This window comes from Mytilus edulis, chromosome 4 (genome assembly GCF_963676685.1).
Source record: "Mytilus edulis chromosome 4, xbMytEdul2.2, whole genome shotgun sequence".
Classification (NCBI taxonomy): Eukaryota; Metazoa; Mollusca; class Bivalvia; order Mytilida; family Mytilidae; genus Mytilus; species Mytilus edulis.
In genome coordinates, this window is record NC_092347.1 from 31,885,035 (window position 1) to 31,902,908 (window position 17,874).

The window sequence follows — 17,874 nt, forward strand, 5'->3', positions numbered from 1 at the left end:
CAAATATTTCATGCATATTCAGAGAGGGAGAACGCATTTACAATACATCTAATTGGAAAGTTTGTAAAATCAATCGACTGGGGTGAACTTTTCCTTTCCCATCTTGCAATGAAACCTATAATGGAAAGGACGTCCATTTTTGCGGGATGCATACATACATGAAGTCACTACTGGTTGGAATGTGTTTCTTTGAAATAAGATGCCTCGTGAAGGAGTGCAATGCTCTCCGCACGTTAAAGAATTTTGCATCAAGTCTTTGATGAGTCCGTATTTTACATTTACCTTTTGCAAGGCAATATGCCTGCCCCTTTGCAAGATACCCTCCTTTTTGGATTGCAACTAAATACAAACAAAACCATTACAAATATGTAATATTTACAAAAATAATGAACAAGTAGATGTTATATAATTTATTGTTCTAGTCCGGAATATGCCTGACTGTCAGACACATTCGCCACTTGATGTTAGGCAAACAACAGTGCCGAGACAAGACTTCACTGAATACGTTTCTGCATGCACATTCAAACCGATCCACATCAACATGGTTTTTACTGCTGGAATAGAAGAATATTTGTGAACAGTCATCTTCTTGTTGCACGTCGGTGTATCTAATGTTCCGTTGTTTTCCTCTTATAGTTGATGTGTTTCCCTCAGTTTTAGTTTGTAATAGGGATTTATTTTCTCTTAATCGATTACAGCGGTATTCTACTGTTGCCTTTATTTATAACCCATTTAACCTTTTGGATTCTCCAACAGAGATCGTCCATCATATTCTACTAGTCCTGTTATTTATATTTTACATGAAAGTGGAACTCGCGTGTTTAACGTCTTTCATAATTTCTAAATTACAGTTACTAACCGATTGGACAAGCAGGTATATATCTATATAAGCCAGAATCTTACCTCCACATTAAAGAGTGAGTTTTATCTGTGATATATAAAAATGTGTCACATAAAAAAATTACAACCACACTGGGTCGTTTTACCATAAAAAGCATGTACACACTTTACTAAAAAAAAAAAGAGATATTGCAATCACACTTGGGTAGACCAAATAGTTTGTTTCCCCATAACAACTTTTGGTTTCTGGTGAAAAAAGAAAATATTGGAGTAAAGTCCATGTTTTACAAATTTTTTCTACGTGTATATAATATGATGCATTATAAGTAAACTTATCTATCTGTCATTTTGATATAAGCAACCCCAAAAAACTTTTGTGATCCGCAATACCACAAAAAAAAAAACTACCAACAACCAACAAAACTAAAAAAGTTATTCTGCAGAAAGGATATGACCCGAGAACGAAGTGGCAGCATTCTACAGAGTTATCTAGGCAATAGGACTGCCAGTATTAGTGGGTCGTAACTTTAGGAGAACAGGGCCGTAACTAGCCCCTTTTAGTACTGAGGCAAAATATATTCGCCGAGCGTAGCGAGGCGAAAAATGTTTGGTGAGGGGTCTGGGGGCCGCTTTATAAAGGCCCCCAGAAACTCTGAGAAAAATAATGCAAAATCTTGCATTCTGAGCGTTTCCCAGATTCTTTCTTACATAGAAACGCAAATCATTTTTAGCTATTTTTTCGACAATATTCTGGTCTCAAAGCAAAAACATAGATTCATTGTTATTTTTAAGACTTGAAGTTTTAGGGAAATTCAAAACATTAAAAGACCGATATGTAGGATAAAGCAAAAATCGTAATTCTCATAATCATTAATACCGGATTTGTCTGTCTGTTCTTGTCTTGAATTGTGCTGACTTGAGATTTTTTATGACTAGATTTAAATATAGTGACAGTCATTAGTGCAGTAATATATGTTAAATACTAGTACTGCTCAAGTCGACACTAGGGACCATATTGACCTTGTTTTACGGTATTTATGATTCTTTCATTATTGAAGACCCTCCAGCAACTATCAAGATGAAGAACAGGAATAAAAACTTTGACCATTGATCATTTGTATTTTTTTCTATACATTGACATTGTGTGCGATTAGCTCCCGTGCACGTGTACTTCATATTCCTAGTTTATTTTCTGTTAAAGGGTCTGAACACGACTTTTTTAACCCTTTTTTAACCCTTGAATGTAAAAGGTCATATGGCAATACATTGATGGTTTTTTTCAACAAATGATTTGATACCGGGAAATTGGTGGTCTTACTTTAATTTAAACCATGTCAGCTATCTAGTTTTATCCACAGGCGCTTGGGTATATTTTTTGAATTTTTTTTGTTGATTAAGATATTCAATTTTCTATATTTATAATACATATCTATCACTTCTGTGCATATCTCACCTACAGAAAATACCTAATTTTGCAATCCATACTAAGAAAAATTGGGTATGGTTTTATATACAAGAAAGGCAGTTTCGCATTCTTTCAAGTTGATATCAAGTTCAATTCTCCATGCAGAAACGACCACTTTTTTCTGTGTCCAGTAGCATCGTATATTCTTAAAATATTTCTCGCATAATGCCTGGATATCGGTGGACATGCAACATTACACAGTGTGACACGTTTACAAATGAAAATCAACACTCCGACTAGTCATTAAGTAGGACAATAAATGAACAATGTTATTTGTAAATGTATGTGTATTTGTCGCTCCTGTTACCACAGGCACTTGTCTCTGAAAAAAAAAAATTACCTATATACCTTAATATATTAAGGTATATAGGTAATTTTTTTTTTTCAGAGACAAGTGCCTGTGCCTGTTACGCAGGAAATCTGCGTCTGAGTGTATTTTGAATAAACAAAACAAACAGACCCGGGACACAGAAGTACAAACAATAGACCATCAACTCTGAAAACCAAAAGTAAAATAGAAACATGGATTACGAAAAATATGCAGGGGCGACATCAGAGAGTGAAGAGAACTTGCTTCTTGCAAGACACTTTCAGTGAAAACAATTTAATATGAAGACAATCATATGAAGACAATCTTTTATTTTAGTTTTTTTTTTTTTTTTAAATTTAAAACATGAGGCATTTGCCTCATTTGCCTCAATGTAGTTACGGCCCTGGGAGAAACCATAGAAGAAGAGAAAATCAGTTGCATTTCCTGTATGGCAAACTTAATTATTGGCCAACAAGCATATAAATGGAGAATTTTAATGATATGTATTCTAATTAAAACCTCCAAAAGTATAATATATTATATTTTAGATATTGATACCAAATAAAAACCGATATATGATAATTGAGGCAACCTATCCGGATTGGACGGAACAAAATATTTGTATATTATATATATGTATGTCTACAGATTTTGTTATGTATTTCTTTGCTTTTATTTCAACGTCTTTTAAAATATAGCCTGTTTTAAATTGAAATCAAAATATAATGTACGATTATACATATATACTATAGACCCTCTATTTAAATAACAATCTGTGTGTGGGTACTGGGGCTTAACGGTTACGTGTTATCCATATTAGCCTTAAATCACAGGTACTTGAGGACAGGACCCTATAGGAGCCTTGTGATGCCCCCCTCCCCCTTTTTTTTTTTTTTTTAATCGAGCAAAAATATCATTATTTTCGCTTATATTCAGCTCTCTGTATGCTATTTATCACTTCAAATGCAAGGAATACTATCAAATACCAGTTTCTAAAATTTGGGGTTTCTGATATATGTATAGGCGGAAAGGTAAGTCACTCAGGTTTGTTTACATTGAGGTACTGCTCGGGATATTTCTTGAAATTTTCTATTAAATTATGTCCTACCTGTTCCAATATCGTATTTCTTCTTCGCCATATATATTATCCTCACTGAAAACATACATAAATAATCAAAATACAGGTATAAAGTCCTCCTCTGGGACACTTTTCACTCGCGATTTGAATATTTTCAACCACATTTTAGTAGAAGCTACGGAAGTGACATCGCTAGCGACATCTGTGCGGTATTTTCAAAAGGGCGGTAACCATTTCACATGTTACCTATTCTGTAACTCCCTCCTAAATCAAGAGAACCATAATCACTCCCGATCGATCGATTTCCGAATGGCAATGACGACAACGGTAAAACGCGAGAATTCCGAATATATTTTGCGGGAAATTTTATAACAACAGACAACAACAACAATAATGGATGAAGACCAGAAATTCGCATTCAATTTGGCCGTTAATGGCCATAATTTACTGATTTCAGGCCAAGCAGGCACTGGTAAGACATTTCTTGTTGAGAAAATTGTTGAATTTATGAGATATAGTCAAAAGAAAAACGTCTCTATCGTGTGTTCAACTGGTATCGCTGCCACACACTACGGCAACCTAGGTGCACAAACACTTCACAAGTGGTCAGGAATAAGGGACGGAAGGTATTTAATAGAGGAAATTGTTCATTTACTTAGAACAGATGAGAGATACACAGTTGCCAAATCCAATATTGAATCTGTTGAAACTTTAATTATTGATGAGATTTCAATGGTTAGCTCTAAAGTTTTAAATCAGGTCCAGGTTTTGTGTAGGCAAATTAGGAACTCTCCAGATATATTTGGAAACATTCAAGTTATTCTTGTAGGAGATTTTTATCAGCTTCCACCAGTTTCAAATGAACTGTATGGTGACCCTGGCAACCTCTGTTTTCGTTTACCATGGTTTGAGAGTTATTTCCCCCACAAGATCAATTTACATATTGTACACCGACAAGACGAACATAATTTGATAACATGTATTAATGAATTAGAGGTTGGGGATCCTTCAGATGAATCAGTAGCATTTCTACAATCATTAAATAGACCTCTGCAGGATGAAGCAGGCAGTGTCCAACTTTTTGCTAGAAACATTGACGTTGATATGTTCAATTATAATAAACTAAATCAAATACAAGGAGAGCTTCAAACATACCATTCAGTAGATGAAGGTTCTGCACACTATATAAACAAGTTTTTAGCGCCAAAGAATTTAGGGCTAAAGGTAGGGTGTCCTGTTATGTTGATCAAAAATCTTAGTGATGTTTTAGTGAATGGTGTTCGTGGTATTGCTGTTCAACTGCATAATAAATCTGTTGATGTTAATTTCAAAATTGGTGAGAAAATAGTTACGGCAAATATTGGAGCAGAAATTTTTTCCACTTATGATCCTGTTGGGAAAATTATTATTGCAAAGCGCATTCAACTGCCATTAAAATTAGCTTATGCACTTACAATTCATAAAGCCCAAGGTATGAGTTTAGAAAATGTAACAGTAAATTGCCAACACAGTGTTCAACCAGGTCAATTAGGTGTCGCAGTGGGAAGAGCAGTGTCTGTAAATGGTTTAAAAGTAGTCAATTTCAAAAAACATCTTTGCAAAAAGCATCCAGGATATGTATTGAACTTTTATGAATCATTCAGTGTAGGTGAGCTTAACCAAGATTTAACATGTTGCCGAAATAAAACTCAACTTGAAAAACTTTCATATTCAGAAACTGAATCAGCTTCTAGTGATAGTGATGCATGCAGCAAAACATTTGAGAAAGATTTTATTGATTTTGATAATGATTCAGATTTTTCAGATTCTGAAATAGAAAAACTTGAATTTTTAGATACAATTTTAACTGATGACAACCAGAAAGTATTCTCTACTGATCCTCTCCCTTCAAAGCTGGCCTTTGACAATGTTTTATTAGAATTTTTGGATACCCCTGCAGAAGAGCAGATCTTATATTTTAAAGAATTAATTCTTAAAAACTTTAATTTATTCAATGATTGGTTTGATCAGCAGGCATCAATTATTGATGACATAGGGCTGAACTGCTTCCCTGAAGATAAGGATAAATACACTCAGAAGCATAGGAATGATTTTTTTATTAAATTCAATAAACACATAAATTCAGAAGAATATGAATGTAGCACTTCTGTTCTGCTTAAAAAGTATGAACTACAAGAATTGAAAGGTCCAGCTTATAGACTTTTAACATCTGTATTATTTTACATTGAAAGAAAGTTTTTTGAAACTTTATCTTCTCATCTGCATCTGACTTCACCTGAACCCTTACCTAAACCATCTTTAACTCAAGAGTTAGATCCTGCTGGAAAGGGCAAAATTAGATATATCAGTGGGTATGTGATTGCAAAATTAAAGCACAATTTGTCACAGAAGATAAGAAACTCATTATTTGCAAAAGGTAAAGAAAAGGAACTGAAAGATTTACAAAATAAAATGAACATTTTGAATTCAATGTGCTGTACCTTTGGTGAGTTAGTAGATGTATCTACTGATAAAACTAGTTTAGATGAAATTAAGCGTAAACAAAATCAGCGTGAGGGACTAACAAATATTTCTGACTCTGCTTTTGATTTTTTTCAAAAGCTTGAAATTCAATGCCGCCAAAAATTGACCCATGAAAATTTAGTCATATATGGTAAAAATTTGTATAATGATTCTTTAAAGCAACTGTTTGATGACTACGAGTTATATGAGGCATGGTTAATGTGCGTGACCTCATCCGTTACCACCTCTTCTGAGGATGAATGTGAGAATGACCATGACATTCGCACATTACTTAATTCCATGGCAACAGCTGTTGACAACTTTCTCATTTTATTCCAGTCAGTTGTGACTTTGTTTCTGAAAGTAAGCTTGAGTCAGTTTAGAAGAGATTTTCTGGCTTTTTTAAAAAGAGAAAAAGGAAAGGCATTGAGAAAAAAAGTGACTGAAAAGGGAAAGAAATCTATCAAAAAGTTTGACATGAAATTTTATACCGAAGACAAATCAACCAATAAACAGTCATCCTTCTTGCGTCTTAAATCAGAACTTCTTCAGAATCCAAAATATTTAAATGACTACTCTTTCACCAAAAAAGACTTATTACTAATTTGCAAAGACATTAAAATTAAAATTTCCTCCCAGAAAAGGAAAGAAGAAATTACCAATGTTTTGGCAAAGAAAATATTAGATAGTGATACATGTATTGAAACTCTAAATATACCTGATTCTTATGAACCTCAGCCCGGACCTAGTGGGATCTCTCAGTCTGTGCCTGTCTCTGAACAATCAGTGCATGATGACATGATTGGGCCCTCTGGCTCTCTACATGTTTCTTCTGAACCAGAAACTAGTTTGTCTGGGACTGCTCCTTCAACACTGACTAAAACAAAAAGGACAAGAAATTATGGCAAAAAAAAATCTAAAGGAAAGGGGAAAGGAAAAGGGAAAAAAACCAAGAAAGTAGAAGAGACAATAGAGGATGAAAATTGTGCTATATGTAATAAAACATATATAGACGGTGAAGATTGGATTAATTGTGATGTTTGCACATTATGGTTTCATCGGCAATGTGTTAATTTAGAGGATGAAGCAGAATGGGCATGTTTGACTGAGGAGGACGGGTCATTCACTTGTCCCTTGTGCTTATAATAAAGTAAGCAAGTATACTTGATTATGTTAAGGAACTAGATAATTCCAAGTTAAAAGAGGGGTTAGAGAAAATAATTTGGAGGGTTTTCTTTTTTTAATACAAACTCATTTTGAAATTTCTCTCAAATTAAGAATGATGGTTGAATAAAAGCTTCTGTTAATAATGGATTTTTTTTTTGCAATAGGAGGGAAAGGGGTATGGTTCTTTAAAAAATATAGCAAGCCAAAATGTTGTTTTTTTAAATGACAGCTCTTTCACAAAAAAGACTTATTACTAATTTGCAAAGACATTACAATTACAATTTCCTCCAAGAAAAGGAAAGAAGAAATTACAGATGTTTTGGCAAAGAAAATATTATTTCAACACTGATGTCCAATTGATCCAATCTTCACCATCTATATATGTTATAATACATCTAACACAATTTTCATTTTATTAACTTGATTCTTTTTTTCAGAAAATGTGTGTGTTTGTGGGGGGGGGGGGGGGGGGGGGGGGGGGGGAGGTGATTTTTTTCCTCCTTACTCTTATAATAAAAGTAAACCAATAATTACCTTTTAAAGAAAACAAATCTCAATAAACCTTATTTTGAAATTATAAGAAGATCTTTTGAGCTTCAACCATTAACCCTGCCACATTATGTATGTACATTGTATGTGCCTGTCCCAAGTCAGGAGCCTGTAATTCAGTGGTTGTCATTTGTTGCTGTATTACATATGGGTTTTTTGATATTTTTTTGTACATAAATTAGGCCGTTAGTTTTGTCTTTTGAATTGTTTTACATTTGTCATTTCTTGCCTTTTATAGCTGACTATGCCGTATGGGCTTTGCTCATTGTTGAAGGAAGTATAGTAACATATTATACATGTAGTTGTTAATTTCTGTGTCATTTGGTCTCTTGTGAAGAGTTGTCTCATTGGCAATCACACCACATCTTTTTTTTTATTCAAACTACTAAATTCAGCATGTTCAGTATGAGTAATTTGTTCTGTAGTATTGAATATACTTTTTCAATCTAAATTTGAATTATACATGTATCTCATCACTTACAGTACTCTCCCTTTCATCACACAAAAGCGCCATAATAAATGGCAGCTAGTAATGAAATTGTTCTTATTTATTTTATGCATGCATTATATTTGTGACATTTCTTTTTAATTTCAGGACTACATGAAAACAGATAAAGTGTACATAATGTATATATTGGAAGTGACTTATTTTATACCTTTACTTGATTTTGTTGTGTTGGAGGTTGTGCTGTATCACCACCAGTATTTGATTTTCTTGACACTGTTGTTTGGCCCAAGATGACGGAGTTCATTGCATGACAGTAACCAAGGTATGTAGGATTTGTGTTGGCGCCACTATGTAAAGTGCGCTGTTGGCAAAATACGTTCTCAATAACGTCACTATTTAGTCTACTGGGGATAACAGAGGCATTGTTGTTTTTTAACCTATACTGACAATATTCTTCAAATCCTAAAATACATGAAACTATGTCCTGCCTGGTTTGGTGAGATATCATACACATTTCTTTTTGCTTGACAGTTGTGTCCAATTGAATACTTTTTTCCCATTTAATGAAAAAATCCATTACATCATGGTTCTGTCTTAATCTGTCATCACTTAAGTCAGTTATAGCCCTATTATCCCTAAAATTTGCTATCAGAACACTTGTATTTGACAATAATTTGACAGTAGCATTTAACATAGAGCCTGATTCTCCCAAAGTTTGTTGATACAGCTTCATCAAATGATACATATCAGCATTCAGTACATCTTCTGCTAAGTGATTGCGCATTTTTGCCTCTGATGTCAGATAAAAATGATCTTGTGACAATTTATGATGCACTGGAAAGGGATGGGTTGAAATATCCCATGAATAAGCCCTTTTGAAATGATTCCATTCAATAAAATTACCTTCAAACTTCATATGTCTTTTACATTGAGATTCACTTCCACTTTTTAAGATATTGTTCCTAATTTTTTTAATAACATGAGAAACATCCATGATGAAACTTATCTTATCATTACTGTAAATATTATTAAAGGAGCATGTTACTGGTTTGGCAGAACTAAATTCAGGCATTAAAAGCTTAAAGAGGTCTCTATTAGTCTGTGCCCCATCAGTGCTAACAAACATGATTTTAAACCCAAAGTTCATTAACCTATTCACAGATTGCCATACTAATAAATAGAGTTCATGTCCAGATGCAGTGCTTGCAGGAAAATGTGCGAAAGGAAACCGAAAACCTGTCGACCCTAGGAATACAAGTTGAAGTGCATGACTCGCTAAAATTCTTTCGTTCTTGTTGGATTTCAATTTATCAAAAACTACTGACTCTGGAGATAATTCAGTAAATCCAATCAATTCTATTTTTCCATTTATCTTTTTTAACTGTAGATCTTGCTGAATCGACATTTCATCAATAATGAGCCCACCTTCATAACCCTCGGGTGGTATATTTTTTAGCTTGGCCTCATTTGCCATCCAATGAAGCATATCATTATTTATTCCAGCTTCTTGATTTACAGTATTTTTAAATCTTTGTAGTAATTTCTCAGAAGGGAGGATGACAAACTGACTATTTCTAAGTTCTGTATACCCCTTAGGGCTTCTGCACCATAATGTTAGACACAGACGAACGATGTCTCTGTTCCAACGCCTTCCATGTGGGTTTCTTTCAATTGCCATTTTCTGCGACATTAAAAATAATTTCATTTTATCACTACATTCAGGGAAAATTTTTGTTAGAATTTCTGACATGTCATTATTATCTTCTGTAGATAGTATTACATCCTGATCTGTATTTGATCTTATGCAAGTTGCATTTGTGGAATTTAAATTCTCATTCAAAGGTTTTTTCGTTGTTTCTTCAAGTTGAAAATTTTTAACAATAACTGCTTTTTCCAAACATTTACAATGCACACATGATGCTGATGCTTTGTGTGATTTTTTAAATGGGAGCACCTTTTGACATAATTTTGACCTGTATCTAATTTGTTCTGAGTTTTCATCAAAAAGTTTTGAAACATGCTCTTTTAAGAAGTCTTTATTTTGCATTGACTCATCAACTTCCTCAACACCATTACAATAACGCAACTGTCTTATTATTTCAAAACATGATGGTAAATTAAATGTTTTGTCTACCCCTAAGCTAACAGGGTCTATCTTTTTACCCATAACCATTAAAGTCCAAGTTTGGTCCAATTTTAACTGAGCTTCAGTAAGCACCTTCAATCCATTTATTATGGTTTTGTTAAAATGACCTATAGTTATACAGCTTAAAGTTTTTGATAACAAGACAAAATCAATGGGGATATGTGTTCCAAATGTGCTTATATCTAGCACAACTGGTGTATTAATTTTCCACTTTATACCAAAGTAACGTTTGGTCATTTTGCACCAGTTACTTTTGCTGCGTGCATTTTTCACCTTCACATTTTTATATATTTGTTTTATTAAATTTCCAACTGATGTCCCTTCAGCTGCAGTTTTTTCTTTAATATCTATTAAATCAATTGATTCATCTATAGCCCCTTCCTCAATGTTATCAATTATCCAGTTGAACAAATTAGACTTATTTGACATTTCATTTATATTTGTCATTCTTTTTCAGTTCATAATTTTGCGCCAAAACAATTACTTAAAATATATTCGGAATTCTCGCGTTTTACCGTTGTCGTCATTGCCATTCGGAAATCGATCGATCGGGAGTGATTATGGTTCTCTTGATTTAGGAGGGAGTTACAGAATAGGTAACATGTGAAATGGTTACCGCCCTTTTGAAAATACCGCACAGATGTCGCTAGCGATGTCACTTCCGTAGCTTCTACTAAAATGTGGTTGAAAATATTCAAATCGCGAGTGAAAAGTGTCCCAGAGGAGGACTTTATACCTGTATTTTGATTATTTATGTATGTTTTCAGTGAGGATAATATATATGGCGAAGAAGAAATACGATATTGGAACAGGTAGGACATAATTTAATAGAAAATTTCAAGAAATATCCCGAGCAGTACCTCAATGTAAACAAACCTGAGTGACTTACCTTTCCGCCTATACATATATCAGAAACCCCAAATTTTAGAAACTGGTATTTGATAGTATTCCTTGCATTTGAAGTGATAAATAGCATACAGAGAGCTGAATATAAGCGAAAATAATGATATTTTTGCTCGATTAAAAAAAAAAAAAAAAGGGGGAGGGGGGCATCACAAGGCTCCTATAGGGTCCTGTCCTCAAGTACCTGTGCCTTAAATCAATGGAAAAAGCAGACGATGGCAATATTTTTAAAATTCCTGGCATGCGCAGTCATCCTAAAGTGCCCACAGGGTACCGGAAAACACTAACGCGTATAGACGATGATAGATGAAGAAAGGAGAGAGTTACCTGAGACCGCCCTTTATGATTCAAGATCATTTTTCAACAGGTATGTAGTTTTATTTCCTACCCAGTGGGTATAATAATATGCGCATTTATATAAATCTTTTGTTTATATTTATCCTTAAGTGTATACATGTACAATGTTGACCTACAGTAAACATTTATATATCAAATAAGTTGACCCGTTACGGTAATGTAGTAGATAAATATAGGTAAATGTTTTTTTCTTCAAAATATGAATTTCCTTTGTCTGTACATACATGAACCACATGTAGTAAATAGTAATAGTATGTACAATGTCGATAATTGATCGATCATAGAATATATCGTGGTTAAATGTCCTGACATGTAAATTAGTTTTATTCCAGAATTTAGTTTTTATTATGTTAAACTATTTTATAATATTTTATCAATCGATTATTGAGCTAATACAGTATAGACGGTTTCTCATCTAATAACTATATTATTGACAAGATCTTCTGCCTGACCTAGTAAGCCTATTCCGTTCATGTAATAAGTGCATTTAGTTGTGGGGCTTTCGATCTTTTAAACACTTAAACCGATACACAGACATGCCAGACTGGTCCTAGGTGGCTAAAACCTTAAACAGCCAAAACTTTTAATTGAAAAAAAAGTACATTTAGTAGAAATTGTACACACAACAAGATTTAGCAATTATTGGTCTACAACACCAATTTTCAGTTATAGAGTACTTATTTTTCAATTTCTTTCTTTCCCCCCAAAGGCAGTACATATTTTTAAGGGCGATTAAACATGCAGTAATAATGACAATGTGCTATTGTTGCACCTGGTGACATTTTGCATTGTCTATTTGTCATTCAGTTTTTGCATCACTTGTCACATGTTGTAACAGAAGAAAAAACACCAAACATCACAAATCAAATACATTATTACATAATTTAAAGAAGAGAACACGAAGGCTGTTAATGTAGTCATGGTAGATTTTTAAGTCAACAATGATAAGAAAATAATTTAAGATTGATGTGCACATATCATTAAGAAAATAGAACAATATTAGTTTTAAATTTGTTGATCTAAGTCTCAGGCTCTTGGGATTTGAATCCTTGGAATATCTCCATTTGTTCAGCTCATTTCCCTCTTTTTATCGAGTTCTGCTTATAACATACACAAATATTATTCTACATGAGGGTTTGGAGGGTTTGGATGGGGTTAAATGATTAAAGAATAATGCCCGTAAAAATGAAGATTAGAGAATAACAGGCTAAAAAAATTAAGATTAGAGAAAAAAGGGGTTAATTTTTTAAAGAATTAGAGAAAAATATTTACAGAATAACAGACCCCCCCCCCCCAATCCAGACCATCCTACATTGTCGTATTAGTAAACACAAATCTAGTTCACAATTGTCTACTATTTTAAGGATGTTTGCTACTCAGTTTCAAAATAAATGACTTTCATTAAATCTAGTATATATTGATAGGGGATTAACAAAAATATATATAGGTCAATGTACTTGTTTTCAAGATATTAGCCATTGAAATTTTAGCGGGAAAATGTTCTCTCTTGATTTTTTGCTTAGCTTTATCATTGACAAGTTAATGTTCTCAAAAACTATCAAAAAATAAATAAGATTTTATAAGACTTTTACATATGGCTTATAATTATACATGTAAAAGATTTATAAAATGAAAAATGGGGGTCAATGGGCAAATTTTTTTAAGACATTCAAATGGATAAAACCAGAGGATTTCGAAAATCTGACAAAATTTCCAAAACATGACAAGCAAACATTCTTAAGCACGTCCTAGAGATTCGTAGAAGCTTATTTTGTCAAGATATTTAGCTACTATTTTGTAAATTCGTCACTTTCAATCCGGGTCTGTAATCAACCAATGCCCAACACAGGCAAACAATAGCTCCTTGACACTTTCAAACAGATCTGACCGCACATGAAATGTCTAAAAAGAACATTACTAGCCGCCATGAATATGTCTGAATAATAAGTGAAAGATTGCGCACGGCTTCATTAAGGTCTTTATCATATTGGTTGGATAAGATCGGAATGAAATTTCAGTTCAGAAACTTTTTCTATTGTGAAATGAATCAAATTATTTTGTTAGCACAAATGGCAAATTATCGAGCAGATTTATTATCATGTAATTCCTATTCGTTTATAATTAAACGTCCGTCTCATCAGATTTTGTTGACAATAATACTGAAGTTTCAATGCTACCACAGTTAATCTTCTTTAAAACTTTTAACAACTTCAGCTTTTGTTATTTTTCTGTTTTTGAGTTTATCTTTGAAGCTTACTGTGCATCCTATAACCTTTTTTCAGACCTAAGCTTGTAGCACATGAGGGATAAAAATTCTCAATGAACACAGGTGTCAATTAAAATCATTGAGATTAAAATGATATCTCCTACGCAGAAAAAGTTTAAACATTCAGGTATTTACCACTTATAAGGGCCACTCTTAAAAAACGTTTGTTTGCTGTTTCCTGGCTTTCGATATAAAAATTGGTGTTAAAACTAGCAATTGAACTCCATAGTACAATACTATGAAATTGAATTTTTATTTTTAGATCCTGGTTTTCTTTTTTTTTTTTGTAAAGAGCAAACAAAGTGTTTAATGGTGGCCAAACAAATGCATGTCTTCAGTGGAAATTTAGTATCACTGGCGTAGAAGGCAGAGGAAATGGGTGGAGTGAAAATTGTCCCATTTCTCAAAAGTAGAGACACAACTGTATCCCCTCCTCTTACCAACTTTTTGGAAAATAAGAAATAGAAACTGTATTAGGACTTACAACGACTAACTTCTATTAGCAAATTAGTAAACAATTTTTTTTTGCTTCTCACCTTTTAAGAAGTTACCCCATATCCACTTTTTAGTTCACTTCTGCGCCACTGAGTTTTTATTCATTGTAGTTACAAGCGAAACTTTTTCTATGCACGTCTTTATTCTTCTGTGCATGAACCTTATCGCCTTTTCTAGAATGTACATTGTAGGAACAGAAAATTTATATGATTGAATGTTTAAACTTTAACCTTTACCCTCTGCATGTTTTTGTGAAATACTTGTCTTAACTTTGTCTTGTATATACTTCACTTCCTATGTAAAGTTCACACGATGTCTTTAAAATTTCTCAGATTGTTTAGATGTAATTATGTTATATAACGTTATGGGTCTAGACATTTTAATTTAAATGAAATAAGGAAAGGCTAGTGGTTGATATTAGGATATGAATTACTTCGGACATGGTAAAATACCATTGGTCAGGTGAGGATCATAAAACTAAGCTAACAAATTTTCAAGTCATTTAAATTTTTTCTTCAAAAAGATAGAAATGCATTAGGCGCTGTGGATATTTATGCACGAAGGTTTCTTGTCAGTCAATTCTTACACTTTCATATTAGCGTTATCAACAAACACGTATGTTTTGAAAAGGATATAAAAACAAAGATAAATTAGGAACTGTTTAAAAGGGAGCACGGAAATTTAAAATATTATGTATGTTGTATTTCAAAAACTTCAACGATTTCAGAAATCATTTACATTGTTCACATTGTATGTTAATCATTCAAAAATCTACTTTTACATGCTTTTTATTTTTACGCTTGAGAAATTTTCTTACAATTATATATTTTGCATGTTAAATTTATTTCTTTAGAATCGAAGGTCATACATGTATATGGTGACTGATTAGTAATATGATGTATATGAAGAATAATTATCATTAAGTTTTTGACTTAACTATTATAATCTATTTTTTTTACTTAACTTTCATATATATTTTGTAGACGAGTCTGTTGAAAAAATCATTACAAACCTGGACCAACGAATGGTGTTCAGTGGTCAACCCAGTTCACCGTATGTTAAACGGAATATCGTATTAGAAGAGTGTTCCTTTGTAGAAAAATTCCTTAAATGTATTATATGTGAAGAAATTTACAATCATGACGACCGCCAACCGAAACTTCTTCCATGCCATCATACATTGTGTCGTATCTGCATCATCCAAATGTTTATATCTGAAGCTGAGTATCGAAGAAGCTTGATTGACGATCTTCCAAACGCAGTGACGATAATTTGTCCTCAGTGTTCTAAAAGCTTTATTTCTACACAAGAAGGATTACGACAATTACCGACCGATCATAGAGTTATACAGCTTCTAGACTTTTTCAGTAATAATACTGACAGACATACCGTACAATATTGTTCTATACACGAAACACAACCTATCAATTTCTTTTGTGAAAGTTGTATTGAACCAATCTGTCGTGATTGCACTATTGTAGATCATACCGAAGCCAAAGGACATAACGTGCGAGATTTAGACGGGGCTATAAAGCATTACACGCCAATTATAGAAGCAGCCATGTCCGACTTGCAATCTGAAAAATCTAGTCTGAAAGAGAAACGTGAGACGCTCGAACAATCAATTGAAACATTTGATAAGGCAGAACAGGATGTAGTAGAACAAGTTAAAGGATCGTTTGCCGCTCTGAGAGCCGCATTAGAAGAAAGAGAGAAACAACTTATCGCCATGGCAGAAAAAGAAGTTGGAAACGAGAAACAAAAATTCCGAGAAAAAATCGATCTAATCGATAAAAGAACGGAAGAAGTCGGTGAAAAGTATCAGGAACTACAGAAATTAAAAGAAGAAGGAAATGTTGAGAAAATGTACAAAGCTACACAGAATTTATCGGACTACAAACCCTCTAGCACACTTAGAATTAGGGAAATAGACGATGGTACAATGACTAAATTCACGTTCAATGATCGTGATGAGAAATATATATCCAACCGATTACAAAATTACGGTGATATAATCACCCGAATGGAATCGTCAAGAAGTTCCGTAAGCTCTGTAAGCTCTACAAGTACTGCAAGCTCTACAAGCAGTGGTTATACTCCTTCTTACCGATACTCCTATTATCGACCATGACATAACTTGGTGGACTGTCCATACTCTTGCCTTAAACTTATGGTCATGTTAAACTTCGCCCTGGCATGCTTGCATTTACTTTCACATGCTATATTAACCTATATTTGAAGCTTAGGCATGCAGAAATTCATCTTATAATAAAGATATTACATAAAACAAATTGTTTGATATAAATAATCTACATAGTTTGAATGAATTGTGGTAGGGAATACGCCAATAAGACAGAAACTCGACACAAAAAGTCTAAAAAAAACATCTTTCATGAGACAAATGTTCAAACAATATATCAAGCTCTTAATCATCAGAAAGCAGGAAAAGTTGTGAATGCATTTTACAGGGGAGAATATCAAAGCACTAAAATATCTTATCTCTGTGATTTGTAATCATGAATATTTAGGTATTGGACAAGGTACCCTTAAGATATTCTTGACTTGGAACAAGGACATAGACATTGTTTGGCCTTAAACATGACTTTTTGTTTTTATATAAATTCCCTTTTAGCTTAATGGACCGGATTTTCTTCACAACTTGGCGTCCCATGTAAACTAACCGAAACTGATAATGATTTATAGGTAGCTCATGTTTGTCAAGGGAGAAATTAGGGTTCCTGGGAGTTTCTAGTTCCTAAATGATTCAAGGAGCTTAAAACTAAACGTCGGCATAGGCACAAGAGAAGCTGTAACGGTTACAATTCATTTTGTTAGAGGAGTTATAATCTTAACTTGGTAATAATAAAACTATCTACGAATTGAAAATTTGTGATTGAAATGTTACATTAAAACATGCTAGCCCAAAACCATTTGCTACTTGTCATATAGTACCAACCTGGTCAGTTGGTCTAGCTGTAGGTCTGCCGACTTATTGGTTGTCTTTTGTATGATATGGGTTTCTGGAATACTGGTAAGTCGGTTAAGCTTGGTGCTAAATGTTTGGGAAAGATAAAACGTGGAAGCTCATTATTAAATTATTAAAATGAACTCAACTAGGCGAAAGAAGAATTACAATCACAATTTAGCCACATAAGTTGATTTAAAAGATTGAAATGGATATGCTTGATTGCTAACCAGGCAGAAGCTAGCGAACAATAGCTAGCGAACAATAAGCCAGCGAACAATAAGGCGATATATCGAGAAACCAAAAAACAGAATAAGACAACAACGGCCGTTAAATAAAAAAATATTCAAAAAGGCAGAAAATCAGTTAAAATAGAGCAATTT

General features: G+C 33.4%; 1 protein-coding gene and 1 long non-coding RNA gene across 4 annotated transcripts; both read left to right on the forward strand.

The window, feature by feature from the left end:
* The first annotated feature begins 3,491 nt into the window (after window positions 1-3,491).
* LOC139519457 (uncharacterized) lies at window positions 3,492-11,563 on the forward strand. The gene is made up of 2 exons (XR_011663593.1): window positions 3,492-4,165; window positions 11,273-11,563. It is a non-coding gene; the product is annotated as an uncharacterized lncRNA (long non-coding RNA).
* A 69-nt stretch (window positions 11,564-11,632) lies between these two features.
* On the forward strand, window positions 11,633-16,817 carry LOC139519455 (E3 ubiquitin-protein ligase TRIM63-like). 3 transcript variants are annotated; one of them, XM_071311561.1, is made up of 3 exons: window positions 11,638-11,775; window positions 14,048-14,158; window positions 15,510-16,817. In XM_071311561.1, the coding sequence occupies exons 2-3, from the start codon at window positions 14,122-14,124 to the stop codon at window positions 16,655-16,657; spliced, it is 1,185 nt and encodes a 394-aa protein (XP_071167662.1). In that variant the 5' UTR covers window positions 11,638-11,775; window positions 14,048-14,121; the 3' UTR covers window positions 16,658-16,817. The 3 variants fall into 3 exon arrangements, with proteins under 3 accessions (XP_071167661.1, XP_071167662.1, XP_071167663.1); XM_071311560.1 differs by lacking the exon at window positions 14,048-14,158 and having other exon boundaries at window positions 11,633-11,775; XM_071311562.1 differs by lacking the exons at window positions 11,638-11,775; window positions 14,048-14,158 and adding an exon at window positions 14,869-14,988.
* The last annotated feature ends 1,057 nt before the right edge of the window (window positions 16,818-17,874 follow it).